The sequence below is a fragment of the Myotis brandtii genome, unplaced genomic scaffold, assembly GCF_000412655.1.
Source record: "Myotis brandtii unplaced genomic scaffold, ASM41265v1 scaffold454, whole genome shotgun sequence".
NCBI lineage: Eukaryota > Metazoa > Chordata > Mammalia > Chiroptera > Vespertilionidae > Myotis > Myotis brandtii.
In genome coordinates, this window is record NW_005367354.1 from 519,660 (window position 1) to 539,626 (window position 19,967).

Here is a 19,967-nt window from a genome sequence, read left to right on the forward strand (position 1 = left end):
CCGCACCAACCCCCCCCCCCCCGCAAAAGAGAGGAATACAGACTCAAATAGAGAGGAATTACAGACTTGCTTCACAGAATGGAGTTCAAGAGGTAAACAGCCCTGCCCAGGCTATGAAGCACATGGGAATGGACCTCACGAGAGGAACTGGGCATGCATGGCCTCAAAGCCTGTGCTCACCCGGTAGAGGGGATTTCACTTGTGAGGACAACATTTGCTGGACCACCATGAGCAAGAAGCACAAGTCATGGGAAAAGCCCTAGTCAATGCCAACAAGTGTCCTTTCTGAGTTCGCATGTTTAGAATTTTGCTCTATAGGAGGGAATAAACAGCCGACTCCACTCAAAGGCTCTACTGTTGTTCAGAAACTGTGAGAGTGTTTATGTCACGTGCAGAGCTCGCAAAGTGAATTATGGCCTTTTATGCACTGTGTACATACAATATTTTCACAGGACAAAGAACCAGGGTGTGGAGGGAGTGCTGCGGTTGACCTTTCCTCCTGTCCTTTCTCTCCAACCTCCACCAGTCTCAAGTCTGTACTGCAGGACAGTGCCCTGGTTGTGTTTATCCACTGCCCAGCCTCCTGTAGCCCCAGGGAAGCCACTCTGTTTGATTTAGGAAGGCGCTTTTACTCTATGTCTTCTTCTGAACATGAGCTGCTGACTTTTTCCTTTATTACACTTAAAATGGATTCTCCTAACTACAGTAGAAAGCAGATTTTTTTCAACATTACTTCAGATGTTTTCTTTAGACTGGTGTTAACATAAAGCAAATGTCTCTTGCAACTCTGTGGACTGATCTGTTAAGATAAACAAGCTTCGCTTACAATATTCCCATACTGAAATCATAGGCTTGTGGTCCGCAACTCCTTAAAGACTCAATTCATATACATGCTATAGATGGCTACTTAACACACACACACACACCAAGATAGCTTTGCCATGGAAACCACAAAGACACATCTGGTTCAGACTCCACAGCACATACCACAAATAACACCCCATCTTCTAGGGGCAGATCCTATGTATATACAGGGAAAGCCCAGAGAATTAAACAATTACAATGCCTCAAACATGAAAACTTACTTTATAATCCCCTTTCGAGTCTGTTTCAAGGTATGCAAGTCTTAATCATTGTTATAAGTTACATTTGCATATGCTTGTCTTTTACCTTAAATAGAATTTCAGACTTGGGTATCACGGTAAAAAAGACCACTACAGGGAGAAAGGGCACACTGAAGTTTCAGATAACAGCAGCTCTAGATTCCTCAGGTCAATCTGGGGAGGCCTGGATTCCCAGAGGATCGTTACTTAAGAGTCCCGATCCATCCTGCTATAAGTGAAGGCCTTGTGCTAGAGAAAGTATAGGAGATGCCAACAGGTACCCTGGGAGGAAGCGAGGTCTCAGGGAGGGGGTGGCATGAGCAAGGAGTCCTGCTAATCAAGAGCATTCTAGGTCTGGAAGGCCAGGTTTTGTCAGCAGGAACCTGAAAACTGTTAGAAGTGTGGTGTGATGGAGGCATTGATTTCTCTTGCTGGGCTATAGACCCCAGAGGACATGGACAATTTCTAACGTGCTTATCACTGTACCCCAGCATGGAGCACACTGCCTGGAACATGGTAGTTGCTCAGTAAATCTTGAGTGAGCAAATGAAGAAGACACCTAATAGATAATTCTTCATTTGTGTGATTCAAAGTGATAAGGTACTAACCATCTGCCACTCAAATTGCCAACCGACATCCATAGGGATTTTAATAGTTCTAAGCTACTTATTTAATCAAGGAAAATGCAGCCCTACTTGAAGCTGCAGAAAATATTTTTAAAAAAATGAAAGCAGCTGTCAACATTTCCATCATTGACACCATTTATCCACAACTCTAATTTCTATCTAGTACTTCTCTAACTAGAGAGGTAGATTTCTGATAAATCCCATAATCCATTAACAACAACAACAACAACAACAACATGGTCATCTGATGAGGTTAGACAAGGGGTTGGAAAGCTTTTTCTGTTAAGGGCCAAACAGCAATTTTTGGCTTTTCAGGCTATATTCTGTCTGTTTCCATGACAAACTCTGCCACTGTAGCATGGGAATAGCCAGAGAGAATAAGTAAAGATATGGGTGTGGCTGTATGTCAATAAACCTTTATTTACAAAAACAGGCACAGGGCAGGCTTTCGCCTGTGGGCAACAGCTTGCCAACCCCTAAACTAGATAACATGTTCTCACCTGTGGGAAATAACAATGGATTCACTTACTTTGCTCTTTTGGCCATTTCATTTCCATCCCATCTGGGGCTGTATGGGTAATTTTTTTGGGCCTGGGAATAAAGCTGTCCACTGTTGGTAAAGTGGTAGACGGACTGAAATGTGAGAGTCGGCTGGTCTCGAGGGAAAAACAGGGGCAGGTCAACTGCAAACACAGTAAAAAGGAAAAGAAAGTTAGGGTTAAGTGCATCTTAATTACAATTTTTTGGATAAATCTGAATGTTGGGTACAAAACTCTATTTATACCATAAATACCAGTTGAGGCTTAGGTAGAAAGTGTGGAGAGAGGGACCAAGAAATACAAGGTGCCCTTCCTGCCTTCAAGGAGCTTACAATCTAGGCAGAGGCAAATCACATGAAAATGAAACTTGAACCAATCTGAGGCATGGTGTGTAGGTGCTGAAGGAACGCCATCTGAACTCTCCTGTGGCTCGTGCCTTGCCCAGTATTCTACGGAGCTGGTTGTACACCTATTTTAAGTCTCTGTTATACCATAAACTCTTCACAGGTTGGCAGTGTCTTCCTCACCTACAATCTGATGGGGTGGAGGGTGTCCTTCGATAATGAATTCAGAAAGGGGATCACCAAGAGGGCGGACGATAATCTTTCTGTCTTATAGGACATGGCAGCTGGAACCCCAGAAAAAATAAAGTTACCCCTTTATTTCCAGTCAAGCAGGATACTCAGCAGTTCCAAGCTTTTCTGTCTGCTTTACTACATCCATCCCCTAAGCTGTGGGAGCTCCTAAATGGAATGCAACAGGAGCAGATCTGAGCGCCACATGTGTCTACTGTTGCAGTGCACAATGAGTCTAATCTTTGCTGTTAACATCATCTGCTCAATTGGAGTTCTTTAACTCCCTTTTTAAAAAGAAAATGACACTGTTTTTAGTTGAGGCAAACCATCATTAAAAAATACAGACTGTTTCAATAGCACAGTCCTCAAGGTATGTTATGTATATTTGTGTGAATGTTATCCATTTCCAGGACAAAGAACAGGCACATTAATACATCAAAAACAACAACAAGAAAAATGTGTACTTTACAGAGTACTTCTACATACTTCATCCAATTTGAAAGATATAACTACGCGAAGCAGACGCTGTTTTTGCCGCCTGCCTTTAACAGATGAACAAACTTGAGCCTCCAACAGGTTTACTACCTCGCTCATGCCACAGCTGGGCAGGGGCAGGACTCAGATCTCATCTCATGATTTAAACCCGAAGCTCCTTCCAGGGGCCCGCGCTGCCTTCTGCTCTCATGGATGTTGGCATGACCTGCTCACCACATGCTCCCTATGTCACAATTACTATTCAGTAAGTTCAAGTGTCTGCTGTGAAGGATATACAAGGTTCATCTTTTTGGTGACATAAGACAAATATGTGAAAAAAAGAAACCCCACATACTCTATTATTATGCCAGTTTAGGGTGACATTTGACTTGGACTAGGTCCTCTTAGAACCCACTATGATTTCTTGAAGAAAAAATTAGGTTTACAAGAAACTTAAACACACACACACACACACACACACACACACACACAAACAAAAAAACAAGAAATATAAGAAGAGGCCCAGTGGTCAGGCCTCTTAGCGCCCGGAGTGGACCTGCCTCTGACTCAGGGTGTGGGGCTTTCTGCCTCTGAATCACACCACAACCAAAGAAGAGTGGCGAGAGTCTGCATGTCCACTCTTTAGTCACATTTTCTGCCTCAGTGCAGTCTCAATGTCTATTTGTGCCAATGCAGAGATTTAGTAACATATAGGAACAATACCAAATAGGAAAAACAGACTGATTCAAATTATAAATAATTCGATCCAGAAAGCCCCTTTGAGTCCCTTATATTACAAAACATGATCAGTAACATCTTCAGTCATTTTGAATAAAAACTGCTTTCTAAAATAAGTTAATGTCTTTCCTGATTACTCATTTTATTTCTTCAGATTAATTTTAGAAACGATGCCTATTCACGTTACTTAAATTAGGTTTACATTATGGATAAGTTTCCAAATATAAAACAAGATTTGGATTAACCCTGAAAACAATCACCAACAGCATGGTTGAAAAGTACATGTAGTAATCTCCCATTCAAAAAAGCCACAGTTTTAAATAATGGAATTCAATGGCAAGAATGGACTAATTTAAAGCAAAACACTGTCACCATTCAGTATCAAAGTAATACAGATAATACTATAGGCTTCATGATTCTCAAGCAATCCATTTTTTTGGGACTATGGAATGCATCATAATTTTTGTTCCTGTTTTTTTTTTTGTTTGTTTGTTAAAAATGAATTGCTGGTATTTTGATATGCTGAAAAAAATGATTTTCCCACCTACTTTTGAACCATATACTCTGTTCCCCTAAATGCCCAATTAGCATCAGAAATAATTCAAAATGTGAATGCAAATGTATTGACTTAAGGAAGTGAGTTGTTCTGATTTTTTTTTTTTTAAATTGCTATCCAGCTATATGCTGATAAGTACCATGATCCCACAAAAGCATTGGTTACACAATTATTTCTCCATGGAGATTTTTTTCTAAAAAAATATAGTTGAAGCCAATATTAAAATCTGAACACAAGGACTAGACTGTTAGGGGGCAGGAATGGTCAGAGTATTTCAGAGAGAAAATCAGTAATCCACATACTAATTCACAGAGGAGAAAATTAGAAAAATATCTGGCTCGACCTGGCTAAGTTGTATCCTGCTTGTATAAGTCAGCAGTCAATAAAGGACTGGCTTCTTTAAAAATGTTCTCAGCATATGAAGGAGTTAATGAAAATATTTATGAGAAATACTTTGCATTCTTCTTGTAAGAATGATTTGAATGGTACAAATTAGTCAGAACTAAAGAAAAACAAAACCTGTTTTCCTTATCCCCGATGCTCCTGTCTCTTACCATTCGCCTATAGCAGTGATGGCGAACCTTTTGAGCTCGGCGTGTCAGCATTTTGAAAAACCCTAACTTAACTCTGGTGCCGTGTCACATATAGAAATTTTTTGATATTTGCAACCATAGTAAAACAAAGATTTATATTTTTGATATTTATTTTATATATTTAAATGCCATTTAACAAAGAAAAATCAACCAAAAAAATGAGTTCGCGTGTCACCTCTGACACGTGTGTCATAGGTTCGCCATCACTGGCCTATAGGCTACCTCATGACTTTCTGATGTGCAGTAAATTGTGACTTTAGACCAGTGGTTCCCAATGTGGGGCACATGCCCCACAGGGGGGCAACTTGATTTTTAAGGGGGCAATTCGAGAATGAGTTATTAACAGTGAATTTTTGGCATTTCTTATGGTTCTAAGGGCCTCCTATACAGTATATAAATATATGTTGTGACATATTTATGCATTTCAGTTCTCTATTATGTTTTGAAACTTTATTTGCTATTTTTTCATATCACTTCATATTATTATTATTTTTTAACAATTTATTAGAGATTTCTTCCTCAGTACTTCAACTGTCCTTTTGTTCTTTAATTTTTCTCTTCCATGGACACCATGTTCTTTGGAAGCTTGTTTAGACCAAGTTAATGGCCTTTTAGGCTTCCTCCGCGTGAATAGGAGCTCACTTTTTCAATAATAAGAATTACATGTCACAGGGGGACATGAGGATTTTAGAGATGCTTAGGTGGGGCACAGCCAACAAGAGCTGGGAACCACAGCTCTCGGCCTTCATTCACACAGCTGACTGGCTCTGAAGGAACGCCCAGCTTCTAAGGAGCTTGAGCACAGAGTTTCAGCTTTATCAAAATTAAACACTTTAACCATTTGCTTCCTCAGCACCCACCCCCACCCACTGGCTCATGTCTGATTCCCGGAGTAGAATCATTCCATTTGGGTCAGTTACTCACTGTCAGGGTTATTTTGACAACTGCTTTCTATTTCCTTCTTCCTGTACACAGAGACTGGGTTTTGGTCAGCTCTCTGTCCACAGAAGGGATGGTCCTCACTTGCTCAGTATAATCCCAGTAACCATTTCAAAGCATGACTTTCTTCAAGAGCCTGTTGAAACAAGTCACACCCCCACACTCTAACTCTGCACAGCCTGGAGCTCACAGGGCTCCTTCCCGGACCGCTAGTCCCATTCTGGAGCCCGGGAGTGCCCAGAGCCACTGGCCAGCCACACTGAGAGGGAGCCAAGTGCACAGCTGCCTCGCAGCCATGCTGCGTTCAGATGGACAGACGGACGCAGCCTCACCTTCTCTATAAACAAGCTTACCTGCCCCAAAGATTCCTCCTCTCACCAAGCAGTATGGAGGTGCACAAGGCTCTCTAGAAACCTCACTACTCCAAAACCTCAACAATGGAAATGACCCTGAACAACCAAAAGAAACCAGACACTGTGTGTCTGATCCACAGGACAGCTGTCAGATACTCAGAACATTTCAGACGTAATTCTAACAAGTTTGAGGATATGGTTTTTCCAGAAAAAAATCTCCTTATGGCAAGATGAGGGCAAGGCACTTGAATAGTGAGTAGTGATAACTAGCAGTCTGAGGAAGGAGAGAGAATAAATAAAAGCAGACTTAGGAAATAAAAAAGGACCCAATCTGGGGCCACTTAGTGTAGGAATAAAAAGCTCAATGATCTGTCCAGTTACAGCCACACAGTACGTGATGTTCACCCCCGTCCTGGAAACCACGGCACGCTCCTGGGTGCCTACCCACAGCCACTCGCCATCCTTCTTTAGGCAGCTCCCCCCACCGCCCACCCCCCACTCCAAAGGCCCAAGAGCTGGCTATCCACTCTCTCCGCCTTCTCAGGAGCCAGGCAGGGAACGGTGACTCAGTCCCACTGACGGGACCCAGGGGAAGTCGGCTGGGGGTCTTCTGAGAAATATTTCCCTCTCCGATTAAAGACACACGTAAGGAGAAGCCCTCATCCCGTTCGGCCTTAGATCTTAGCGTGTGAGATCCTGAGGCCGGGAGCTGCGCACCCATCTCGTGACCACGGGAGTCACTGAGGCACTGACTTTGTCACCCTCGGAATTGCCAGCTCTGAGGGTTTTCTTATGTGAGGCAATTACAGGTCCTAACTGTTTAAACCTCTTTGAATCGGGTCTTCTCAGACTTTCAATCAAAGGCATCTCAGGAAATGTTATTTCTTGCAGCTCCTGTTCAAGAAGGCAGGATAATTGTATAATCTATTTCAGAAATGTTTCCACCAAGCATGGTTAAAAAACACTCAGGGCACATAAATAGGAAAGTTTTAGCTGTCTGGAAAATTCAGTTATGTGGGACAGTTCAATCCTTGAAAATGCCAAACAAATGAGGGGTTAACCATAATTGCTTCCCTGGGAGTCACATCATCACATATTTTCATCATTATTCACCAGTCGGCCATTATTTCATTTCTCCAACCCTCACACTGTACATTCCCCTGCTTCCTCCCTGTGCTCTCGGTTAGTAGGGAGGACACTTTGTGGTGGTTATGGTTATGCTCCCATCTCCAGGCCTTGGGTTCCTCGAAGCCTCGGAGGAGACAGTTTTAGCCCCAGGGGCTTGCTGTACCCCCGCCCCCCCCCCCCCCCCGGTGTCTTCCCGAGCAGTGTGTACAGCTCATTTCAGGCTACCCCTCCTGGGTACACAACCATTAGGGGAGTCGGCCACCTGCTTACTAACCACCCCATCCTTCTAACTACGTGCTAACCCTTTGAGACACATGGGGTCTCACATAGAAAGTTAAAGGCCACGTATCCAAAATACAAGAAATATAAAGTTTCCAGTTCAGAAGTAGCCCTAGTCAAGGCACCAAACATCTCTTTTTAACAGCACCACTGCCTTTCGTTAAGGAGACCAGAGAATAAATATTAACCAGGTTTTGTTAAACTGGTTTCCAACTTTCACTATCTTTTGTGTGATTTAATCGCGTAAACAGGTTACCTTTGGGGTTTTACTATCATCAAACTGAAGCCTGGAGTTTCTTGAATTTTGCTCTAAATTCTAATGTGGGAGGAGACAGCACGGTATAGTGGGCAAAGGCACAGCCTTCGGAGTCGGATAAAAAGGGTTCAAATCCCAGCACCACTGTCTATGAATCTTGATGTTCTCATCTGCAACACGGGGGTGAGAACTCTTATCTGGTTGTATTGTTGAAAGGACTGAACAAAAACCGAGCAGGTACTAAATGTGTCCCCTTTTCTTTAGTTTCTCTTCTGAATCGGCTTTATAAGTGAAATTTCAGATGCGCGAAATTTCTGAAAATGAGAGCATAAGCTTTCATGGTGCTTAAATTTTAACTATTTTGATGGAGATCTTTCCAAACTTGGAAAATACCTGCACATCTCAGTAAATAGTCTGGAAAAAAGCTAGCCTTCTCGATGATGGAGAACACACCACCCAGTGTTAAGGGAGACTGAGCCTGCCCTTCCACAAACGTCCCCTAAGAGCCGCACTCCCACGCTGTCCACTGCTCTGAGCTGATGTACCTTTAGGGTGGAACCCTGAGGTCCCAGGGTTCATGGGGAGTGACAGGCTGTTTGTCCCGACCACACACATTCTCTACTCTATTCTGTTTTCTGTTTCTACCCGGCTTCTTCTTCCTTTGCCACTTCTCACCAAGGCCAACTCTGTCTCAGTATCCTCTCTTTTCCTTTTGTCTGTCACCGACATGTCTCAGCTCCTGCAGTCAGGGACGCTGACTGTCCATCTAGACCAGAGCCTGGCACGGAGCAGGTGCTGCGCCAACGTGAAGAGATGCAGTGTGAGCTCCGGGCTGTTGTCCTCAGTTCAGTGACCGACCCCTCCGGCCCCTCCCCCTCTTCCAACCCCTTCTCTTTCCCCTCCTCCTCCTTCGGTGGTTGTTTGCTGTTTCCTTCCAGGTTTACAGCTGTCCCAGATAGTTGAATTATAGGAAACCAGCCCCCGCTTGTATTTTGTTTAGCAATTGCTTTTGAGGTACTTTATAGACACAAATTAATCATTCCAACACCCAGTGAGCCATTCACATAAAAATGCAAGAGCCTGCGATGAAAGGCAAGCCACCGAGGTGGCCCAGGAAGAGCAGGTGTCTCTCCCTGCCACACAAACAGACTGGATCAGCTAGGCGTCTCCTCCCACACGATCAGAGGTTCTCAACGGGGGTGAGCATCAGCATCGCCATGGAATGAACGTGCAGACGCCTGGGCCCCACCTCAGACTCTGACCTCTGCAAATGCACCTTAAGAGCTCGGATATGCCTCTCAGGTATGACTTGCTGTGAAGACTGTGAGCTCCTAGGGTAGGGACCATAAATTAGTTATTTTAGTATGTCTACTATTTATACAGTACAGGATACAGGACACATGAGAAATACTCAACAAATGCTTATTGAACTAAATAAAGAAAAGAGAAGGCAAATGCAAACTAAAACCTTAATGAGATTCAATTTCATATCCATTATATTGACAAACATTTAAAAACCCAATAATACTCATGTTGTCAAGGCTGTAGAATGTGTGTGTGTGTGTATATATATATATACTTTTCAAATAAATATTACTTTTAAAAATGAGAGCATTTATAAAACTAAGAGGGTCAGGGAAGCTGAATGGTCTTCATGAAAAAAAATAAAATACACACACCAACGCTGTGAAGAAAATGAAACTCAGAGAATAAAAAAGTGCATGAAACCTGGAATACAGGTGCCTACAAGAGGTACGTTTTCTCCTGAGAATACTCAGTTTGGCAAAATCAGCTGGTCAGATGGGTCCCTCCTGTGTGTCCCTTCTTTTCCTCCCAAATTTATCAACTGGAAGAGAGAGTGCCAAGAAGAATGAAGGTGGACACGCCCTTGAGCTCATGGGCTGGACAAGGAAACCTGAAATGGCGAGTAAGCGATTCCAGTTCAGCCGTTAATGTGACGGATGAAGTGCGTACATGGGGTCCATGCTTGAGGAGAGCTCTGCAAAGGAGATGGGCTCTGAGTTGGTTCTAGAAAGTTAAAAGCTGAATCAGAATTGGAGTCTGGGGAATAGTTCATACAGAGGGAAGAAGTCAATAAACTTTGTGTAAACATAATTTTCTACTTTTTACTTGGCTCTTTTGTTATCATATATATATATTCAATTCAGAAAAGCCACAACATGCCTATTTTACAACCCCCCCTTTCCCCCCTCACTGCCTCTCCTTGCACACGAGGAGAGCAATGGGTGGCAGAGGAGGCGGAAGCCGATGCTGCCCTGGGAAGCTCACAGCCAAGCTGCTCTCCCGCCTGGAGGGCCCTTTCCCTTCCTGGTTTCTCTCATCAAGACTCAGTTTGTACCAGGAAATGCCTCTGTCCTAGAACTCTGCTTGCTTCCAACTCCTACTCCCAAACACGGCCCCCAGGCGGGTCCTCAGGATCAAAGCAGGGTACTAGAGGCCGAGCCCGGACCACCGGAACCCTGCCTCGCCCCAGCTTCTCTATCTGCATCCCATGGTTCATCGTCCCCTCCCACGTTCGGTGAGCATATTCCTAGTCACAGGCCCCACGCTAGAGCTGAGGACCCACATCCTAGAGGCGGATGCCTGTGGCTCTCTGCACTTCCTGCCTTGCGATGGGCTGTGTCCTCTGGGGGTGCTTCCCGTCTGGATCCTGGCATTTCCTCGGGCCTGGCTCCTTGCTCTGTCCCTGCAACCTGCTCTTGTTTCTGTGACCTGGTCCCAGCCCCATCTTCTTCCAGGAAGGCCTTCGTGCCTGCTCTGTCACTCAGGGATTTCCCCGTCCTCCGTGTCCACATAATCCAGTCCTTGCTGGACTGCTAACAAGAGTACTTGTTGTTACTATATTCTCGCCTGTGTTCCACTGGATGGGACGCACAGCAGGTGGCCATGTGTGTAGTGATGACTGGCACAGACCATCCAAGTGAGGACGTACTGACTACACTAGGCATGTGAAAAAGGAGACAGGCTTTAGGAGATGCAGAAAGGAACATAGCAGGAGAGAACACCATAAATAGCATTTAGTACTGTTTCAACTTCTATCTTTAACATAATTTAGTCACAGTAAATAACTCCTAGCCTGGAGAGATTAAAAAGGAAATCTGGCTAAATTAGGGAATAATTTTATTAAAAGAATCCTTAAATAAGTTAAAATATATTCAAATGCAAAAATTTTTGGCACTTAAAAACTGGGCCACGTCTTTAAAGAGTCATAAGCTTTTAATTTAACAAATCCATGGACAGTGTACCAAATGCAGATGGTTAGAAGAAAAGAACAAGTTTAAAATCGTTAAGTAGGGGACTGGCACTGGTCCGTTTGAATTCGTCTTGAGAAACTAGAACATCCTTCCAGGTACAAATGTGCAACTATCCTGACTCCTCCGAAGTGAAGGATGACTAACGTGGCTTTCGGAAGGAAAGCCTGTAACTCATCTGGTTGTTGTTGTTTTCAAGGAGCTGGTGATGAGCTTTATGTTTTAGAGAAAACAGCAACAAATATGCAATTTGACAAGCATTCGAGCGCGCTACGAGCGGCTCCAGGGAAGTGAGCCGACAGCCCTGTGCTCCTCCTCACGGTGCAGCATGAGCTTGGCCTGCCCTCCTTCCACGGGAGAGGATGGTGAGGTGGTAACAGAGCCAGTACTTGCAGGGGCACAGGGTGGAAAGACAATCTGCCCAAGGGCTCCCAGGAGGCTCGCTGGACGAGCAGGGTCTTAGGATTTTGACAGGCGGCTAAGTGGAAGGTTATGGCTGGGAAGGGAGGGAGGAAGGTGAGGGAATTCCAGGCAGAGGAACAGCATTGACAACCACAGGAGAAAAGAGTGAGGACTGCCAGTGACCAGGGTGCAGGGGACACAGGCCAAGGGGTTGGGATGCTGGTGCAGAGGGGCTCTGGATAAGGAGGCCAAACTGTGGAGAGTTGTGAACACAAAGCAAAGGAACATGGACATTTCTATGTGAGCGGTGCTACCCTTGAACACTTCTAGGGGAAACATCCCATTCCATCCACTCTGGCGGGCAGACATGTTCCTACAATTTAAATATCCTCTAAATTCCCTAGAATGGAGGATGTTTGGGAAGTATGATGCACAAATCAAAACTAAGTTATTTATTATTAAAGGAGAGCAGTCATTCACTTCTCAGTGTGGAAACTAATTCCTCTTACAAAACAGCTCCAACTTCCTATGTGGACCAGCCATACGGAAGGGTCTGGGATTTGGGTTTGGGCGTAAGATTGGGGTGGGGCATCGTTTAAGCCTAACCTCGGGCAGTGTCTGGAAACCGTACCCCTCCAGGGTGACAGGACAGGGTTAGGAGCCCTGGTCACCATGCATTCCCCTGTGCAGAAACCTTTATTTTTTTATTTGTGGATGATACTGTCCAAGCATTCTCCATTCTAGGTTTATATTGCTCTGGGGTATTAACATTATAGGGAACTCTCTGACTCACCAGATTAGGAGGTATGGGATATTTTCCTTGGGAACATTCAAAGATAAGCACTCCATTCTCTGGTTGCTTTGGGTTAAGTTCCGTCAGGGGACGCAGACAGGAAGTAGCTGCTCTGGTGACGCTGAATGTTTGAGTGGCGACGTGTGCTCCGGAGGTGGCAACCCAGGATCTACTGAGCAGCTGTCTAACTTTGGTGATTAACTGACCTCTCTGAGCCTCTTTTCTTATCCATAAAGTAGAAAAACTCTAGCCTTCAGGTTGAAAATAAAGCATGGGGGACAGTGTCTGGTGCACAGCAAGTGCCTGATAGACACAGTGAAGGCCTACGGGAATGTACGAGCAGGATGGTGCTGTGGAAATAACATGATCTGTGGACTTGACGGATCTGGGCTTGAGTCCCACTCTGCCAGTTACTACCTGGGTGACCTCAGGCAATTTACTGAACTCTCTGAGTCTAGGTTTTCTCATCTTTAAAATGGGATAATTCCTACCTTGCGAGGCTATTGAGTGGTTCACATGATATAATGAATATCTGTACAACACTTGGCACATAGGAAACATCCATAAGGATACCTATTATTATCCGCTTTTCTCTTAGAAGCAATTAAACACATAAACCTGAGGCTATATTATTTCTTCTCCCAACCTGACTGCCAGCTCAGAAAATACAGGCCATAGTCATAAAGTAACTATGTTCTTTCAATTAAGCTTCCAACTTAGTTTTGCCCATTTTAGAATTTAAGGCCAATTCGAGAGTCCTTAGGAACTCTTCACTTTTAATTCTACAATCTTCTTCCCTTAAAAAAATCACAGCTCTGGAGACTCCAAGGTCAAACGAGGTTTTGCAGCAAAGGTTGACCACAGACCAGGAAGCATGTGAACAGAGGAACCTGATTAAAACTTGGTCAGCTATTTTCTTTTGTGCTTGTGTACCGCGGTATTCTCCCCATTCTCACACGTGTCTCCTTTAAGGCAAAGGCTTTACGTTTTTTGCTAAACTACTTATTTGTGAATGATTTTGTTCTTTGAAACAAGAAGACCAGAAATGTAATCAATCTTCGTATATCTAAAGATGACCTAGTTGGTGGGTGAACTATCCAAGTTTCTGTCTGGTTATTACTGCTTGTTTGGCCAGCTCCTTGGTCATTATTTCTTCTACGAGCATCGGCGGGAGACACAGTCGGGAAATGGACATTAATTCACGGTCTTCTTTGACAGCAATTTTAATTTGAAATTTTATTTGAATGAAGGTAGGATTGCTCTCTAAAATGATGTTTTTAAATAGTCATATTCTCGTATTTAAGAAACTGGAATTAAAGAGCATAAACTGTGTAAATAGAAGGTGATCATGTTGAGGCAAGCCCTTGACCTAAATGAGCTGCTGGATTTGCACATCCAAATTCAAAGGAATAAGACCATGTTCAAGCAAAGGTACTGGGTCCGTGTTACCCAACAAAGCATATTCACACCCAAAACTGAGGATATGTTCTGGGAAGTTCCAAAACTATTTTTCTTTTTGTTGTTTTTGATAGAAATCTTTCTACAGTGAACTTCCTACTTATTTCTAAATGACTCAAAGTCAAAATGACGAATATTGCCCTAACCAGTTTGGCTCAGTGGATAGAGCGTTGACCTGCGGACTCAAGGGTCCCAGGTTTGATTCCGGTCAAGGGCATGTACCTTGGTTTCGGGTACATCCCCAGCAGGGGGTGTGCAGGAGGCAGCTGATTGATGTTTCTCTCTCATCAATGTTTCTAACTCTCTATCCCTCTCCCTTCCTCTCTGTAAAAAATCAATAATATATATATATATTTTTAAATGACAAATATTAATTTAGAGTGGGCCACACAATCATGGCACCGGTGAGGCCCGCCAGCCCGACACTGGTAGGCATCTGTGGCCTGTAGTTTCCGGGTCACCCTCACCCCCAGCTCCCAGCCCAGGCTGTTGGGTTGGCACACCTGTCTACCGCAGACCTGCTCTGGGCGTCGAGCTGCTTGGGACTTGGGAACTAGTGCACCAAGCTTATTAGAAGGTGTTCGGGTCAGGCCTGGAGGGCTCCACACAGACTCTATGACCCCTTTTTCATCAACTCCCTTCCTTTTGGCTGAGTTTTGACAGGTGTGCTTATAGGGCTGGGCTGGGCTGAGCTGAGCTGCACATAGGAGAGATATTTCCTTAAAAATCTCCATGTCTGGTCACAACGGAGGACACTCCTAAACCACAGTTCAGAAAGGGCCTTGGAGATCGTGTGCCACTTGGTAATGAGGAGCCTGTGGCAGGAGGTGTGCTGCCTGGGCCGTGCACAGAGAGCCCCAGGCCCTGGCCTCGGCCTGTGAGGACACCACCTGCCGCCGTCACCCAGCAAGTCTCCCTGCAGCAGCAGCCACCGCAGCCACCATCGCTGCTGTCGCAGAGTGAGTGTGGTTCTTCATCCACCCAAACCTGAAAAAGCTCTGATTACAGACAGAGCGAGGATGGATTTCTGGCTTTGTGCTTCATTCTAATAAGTCATGTTTTTAAATGCTAAGAAAAAGAAAGAAAATTAACATTTATTAACACCTACAAGGTGCGGGGTGCTTTCTGCAACACGTGTCTCTCTTACCCTTTCTATTAGGGAACGTGCCTTCCCGGGGAAGTCTGACACCGTCCTTGCAGCCCTGAAGGAGACAGGCCAGGATCAGCCTGCCCACTTGGGGCCGGAGCCCATGTGCTTTTCACGCAGGTGCTATGATTTAGATGATGGCTTGTTTCTGACCTTCTGGAAGGAGCTCTGCTCAGGGGCATTTTGGCTCATCTACCACCTGAGCCAGGGTTGCTACGGGCAGGCAGTTCTCTGTCATTGATGAAGAAAGTGCACAAAAGTCTGAGACGGACACGTACAGTCCTAACCGACGGGAAGGAGGCCAGTAATGTTTGTCTTTCAGATCTTGTAAGTTACACTCAAGGGTACAATGATCCCAGACTTTTAAGAATTTTTATTTTTGATGTTTCAATTTCCTTGTTTTCTTACTTTTGATTTGGAAAGTATTTTATGGCCATATCTATGGGGTTTTAATGGCATTTGACACTGTTGCTCACTCCTGCTCTTCTCCCATGGTTTCCATAACATTGTATTGATCTGCTGCTTCCTTTTCTTTTAAAATGTTTACTGTCTTCTTTCCTCCATCTGATTAACAGCCTCTCTCCTCAAAGCTCAGTTGAGGGACTTATTAACCCGGAAGGCTTGGCCCTCAGCTTTCCTCCTGCAGAAAGTCCCAGAAAGTCCCATCTATCAATATCCTGCAATGACTCCATAGCCTCCCTGACTATCCACCTGGCTTCAGCCTGATAATTCCAGAGGCCTGGTGACTGTCATTCACATAAGTTTATGGCTTAAAAATGCTCTCACATATACTGTTTCACCTGTAATTTTCTAGGTGGGCATGTCACCCCATTTACAGGCAAGAACACTGGAACTCAAGGCAAGGAAGCAGCTCGTTTAGACTTACAGTTGTACGACAGAGCTGGGCCTACACACTACCACCAGCCTAACTACCTTAGATCTACCTCTTGTCCTAATCCACAGGGCCAACCCAGGTCTCCCGGGTCAAGGAGAGTGCTGAAACGCTGGGCAGCTCTGGGGAGGCCCCTCTAGCATTCCTTCCACAGAAGGTGTGGCACAGCCCATCTGTCTCCAGAGAAAAGGCCAAGACTTAAATGCCGAAGTCCAAGTTCACATACAGAGTGCATTCAAGGGCAGATGAAAAAAAATCAGATTAGGAATTAAAAAGAGAAGGAAGTTCCAAAGGACTTTAAAATAAAGTACCTAAACCGGGTCACACCTCCGCAGAGCCTGCTATGGACTCGGCACTGAACCTTCTCATTCAGCCTGCACGCCTCTCTCCACCAAACAGCGGTTCTCCCTGCTCCACCTCGTGCATGACCTGCCAATACTCTCTGTGACGAAAACCTTTGTTTCTATAAGCTTCAACAGTTCACTTCAGGTAGATTATTAATTGGTTCCACGGAAAAACAGGTTTGATTCTTTATATGTTCAACTTGCTAAGTCATCACTCAACCTTAGGTCAAGGAGAGGTGTGGAAACCCCAGGTCTAGAGAAAGGTTTTACCAAGTGGGTCCCCTATTTTATATGCATACATACACGCGCGCGCACGCGTGTGTGTGTGTGTGTGTGTGTGTGTGTGTGTGTATTTGGTTTAAGGAACAGAGAAGACAGACTTGTACAAAAAGAGAAGAGAGAGCTGCCTGTCTGAAACTCAAGGGTGGCCATGAGCATTCCTGACCAGGGACTCTCGACGGTGAGAGTGAAGGCATCTTTCAGCATCACACAGAATGGCCTCTGGGTTTTACCTATTGAAAATCAGTTACGATTTGGTAGGACAGTAGGGCCAAATGCATTATTAGAAGTCAAGTGAGAAAAGAGTATGTGAGTTGTAGATTCGTCCTCTGAGTGCCCTACCTGCACTAACCCCCTGCTAGGGTCGGGGATTTTGAGATGAAGCAAAATGAACTCTGCCCTAAGGGCTCATCTTTGGGGAGTGTCAGTAATCAGAATAATCACAATACAGCGTGAGAAGGACAAAAGCAGGAGGTGCACTGGATGGACTGGGGTTCAGAGGAGAGCCTGACTGGCTGCCGTGCAGGCGTTGTTTCCTTTTGCTTTGCTTCCTGATGTGCCCTTTTTCTTTGCACACAATAACAAGTAGACAGTAAGACCCAGGCCTTGCTCTGTCCTGAGATTCCTGGCTGGCTAAGTCTTGGCCCAGGGGCAGCTCTACTCTGCCTCCCACGCTGCCTGTGCACCTGGTGGTAGCATTCAGAGCGCCCACTCCACGGTGTCCACAGTGGCTCCGGTGGCCGCTCAGGGCAGCCTGTCGGTGACACTAGCCGAGGGTCCACGCTCTTCCATGGTTTGCTCACAAGGGGCTGAACTCGGTGGCCAGGGAACACTGGTTGGACAGACGGTGAGCGTCGCAGGGGCCACAGGACAGAGCAGGTGACAGGCCACTGGGCCGGCTCTGAGGAGCAGGTGTTTCCATGTCAAGGCCTCAGGCTGAGGGCTTGTAAACTGTGAGGCGAAGGACCAGTTTTGTTTTGTTTTGATTCCCAATCTGCCACTGATTTTAAAATAAAACCGAATGACTGAAACCCCCGTTATGTGCTTAGCGGCCCTAGCAGCAGCAAACTGCTATAACATTTCTGGGTGTTTACTCTCAATTTCTGTGTGTGTCTCTCACAGGCAGGTAACAGGCAACACTCGGCGGCCCACAGACGGAGGAGCACTGAAGAAGAGCTATGGTCAGCGTAGCCGCGAGGTGTGCCTGGTGGATCTGGAGCCGGGACAGGCCAGGCCTCTGGAGTCGCTCTCCCAGACCACGTGCGTTTGTTGGGGAGGTGCGGGGCAACCCGACCGCCAGGCTCACTGTGCTTTCTGAGCTCTGTAACAAGTTTCCCAGCAGGACTCTCTGTTGCTAGAGCTGCCTTCTTACCCACTGCCTCTGTGCAGACCCTTAGAGACCTCTTTCCGCACCACCGCCTTCCTCCCTAATCAGTCTCTCATGTTAGTGAGGCTCATCTTCCATCTCTACACACATCTGTGTCCTCCTGACTCTTCCCAATGCCCTCCGTCACTTGGGCTCCCCTCAGGACAAACACCTAGTAACCCCCCCCCCCCCCCCCCCCCCCCCCCCCCCCCACCGCCTTCCTCCCTAATCAGTCTCTCATGTTAGTGAGGCTCATCTTCCATCTCTACACACATCTGTGTCCTCCTGACTCTTCCCAATGCCCTCCGTCACTTGGGCTCCCCTCAGGACAAACACCTAGTAACCCCCCCCCCGCCCCCCTGCCCCACAGCTGCCTCTGCTCCTATTCCAGCAGCCGCCTCCCCCTTGTCCTTAGAATGCCACCTCCTTGTCTCAGGTGAAACCCGGCTTTCTCCCTGGGCCACCCCCCTGAGTAGAAGCCACTTATTTCACTTATTTCCCCAGACCTGCCTACACCTTCACACTTGCCCCTGCAAAGAAAGTATCTCATTGACGCTCAGACCATTTGGCTAGGTCACCTCTGTTGGTCATTTTCGCGGTCATCTACTCAGCCTCCTGGTTGCACACTAGTGTTCTTGAGAACATCCACACCTGCTTCAGGTCTTTGTCTCCATCCTGACTTTTTGGCATTTACAAGGCAACCCATCCAGCACCCACTTCCCTGTGGCCACACCCTGAACCTTCTCATCATCTACTCACGCCCCAGCTGGAAAACAGTGACTCCTAAAATCCTCCTCTCTGACAATTTTAAAATCCATTCATTCAGAGACATTTTGAGTGCTGACTATACTCCAGGCACTGTCAGGTGCTGGTAACAGAGAGATAATTAAACAATTGAAATTTTGTCCACACTGATGACTATTCCAAAACTTCCCATCTCTTTACAATTCCTAAATCCATCCTGACACCTTCACTCAGGAAACAATCCTGCTTCTAACTTCTTAGGGAAAATGGATGCTCAAGGGCAAATATCTCCATTTCCTGGCCCTCCCTCCCCACACCTCTTACCACTCTCTGTCTGCATCCTCTCTTCCTGTCTCAGAGGAGGCCGAGTTCCTCTTGTTAAAACTTCCTCCTTGACCTGCAGCCCAGCTTCCACACTAAGGCTCCTCCAGGATTTGCTCTCTCCATGATCTCCCTCTTTTCCCTCTAAATTTCGTCCCCCTCCCGACTGGTTCCTTCTCGCCATGCTGGAGAACCTCTTATCCCCCAAAGTACCCGTCTGGACCACCCCTCTATTAGCCACCACTCATTCACTTTTCCTTCAATCCCCCAACTCTTGAAAGAAGATTGGCTCAGCTTCTTCTCTGTCAATCAATGTGTCACCCATGAACACCTGGCTCCCACCAGAATGCAGGGATGTTTCTTTCACTCTTCCAACGCGCACACAATGACCATTAATTACCAACACAAATGCCTTTCCTTTTCACCTCCCTTCCCACTCCTGCCTTCCGGTGCCCCTCTCTCCTGGATCTCATCTTACCTCTGTCGCTGATTAGCCACCCTCCAGGACCAGCTGTTGCCCTCCCTGGAGCTGTTTCCAGGGCTCTCACATTACAGGCAAGTCCTGTGCTGTCCCACCAGCCCCACGCTATGTGCTCTGTGGATCACAATCTGCATCAATCAGGATGGTTCTTCTAAGCTCAGTGTCACATTTCTGGACACTTACTGAATACTGCCACCAGCTTATCACATAAACTCCTCAAACTCAGTATGTTCAAACTCATTATCTTTTCCCCCAATTCCGGTCCCCTTCTTAAATTTCTGCTCTCTACTCACCCGTCCCAGTAATCTG

At 45.7% G+C, this 19,967-nt stretch overlaps 1 protein-coding gene across 1 annotated transcript in view; it reads right to left on the reverse strand.

The window, feature by feature from the left end:
* BRE (brain and reproductive organ-expressed (TNFRSF1A modulator)) overlaps positions 1-19,967 on the reverse strand; it is a 343,490-nt gene that overhangs the window by 29,035 nt on the left and 294,488 nt on the right. Inside the window, exon 11 of the mRNA XM_005874839.2 lies at positions 2,259-2,412. Within this exon, the coding sequence (XP_005874901.1) occupies positions 2,259-2,412 (154 nt within the window). The remainder of the gene's footprint in view (positions 1-2,258; positions 2,413-19,967) is intronic.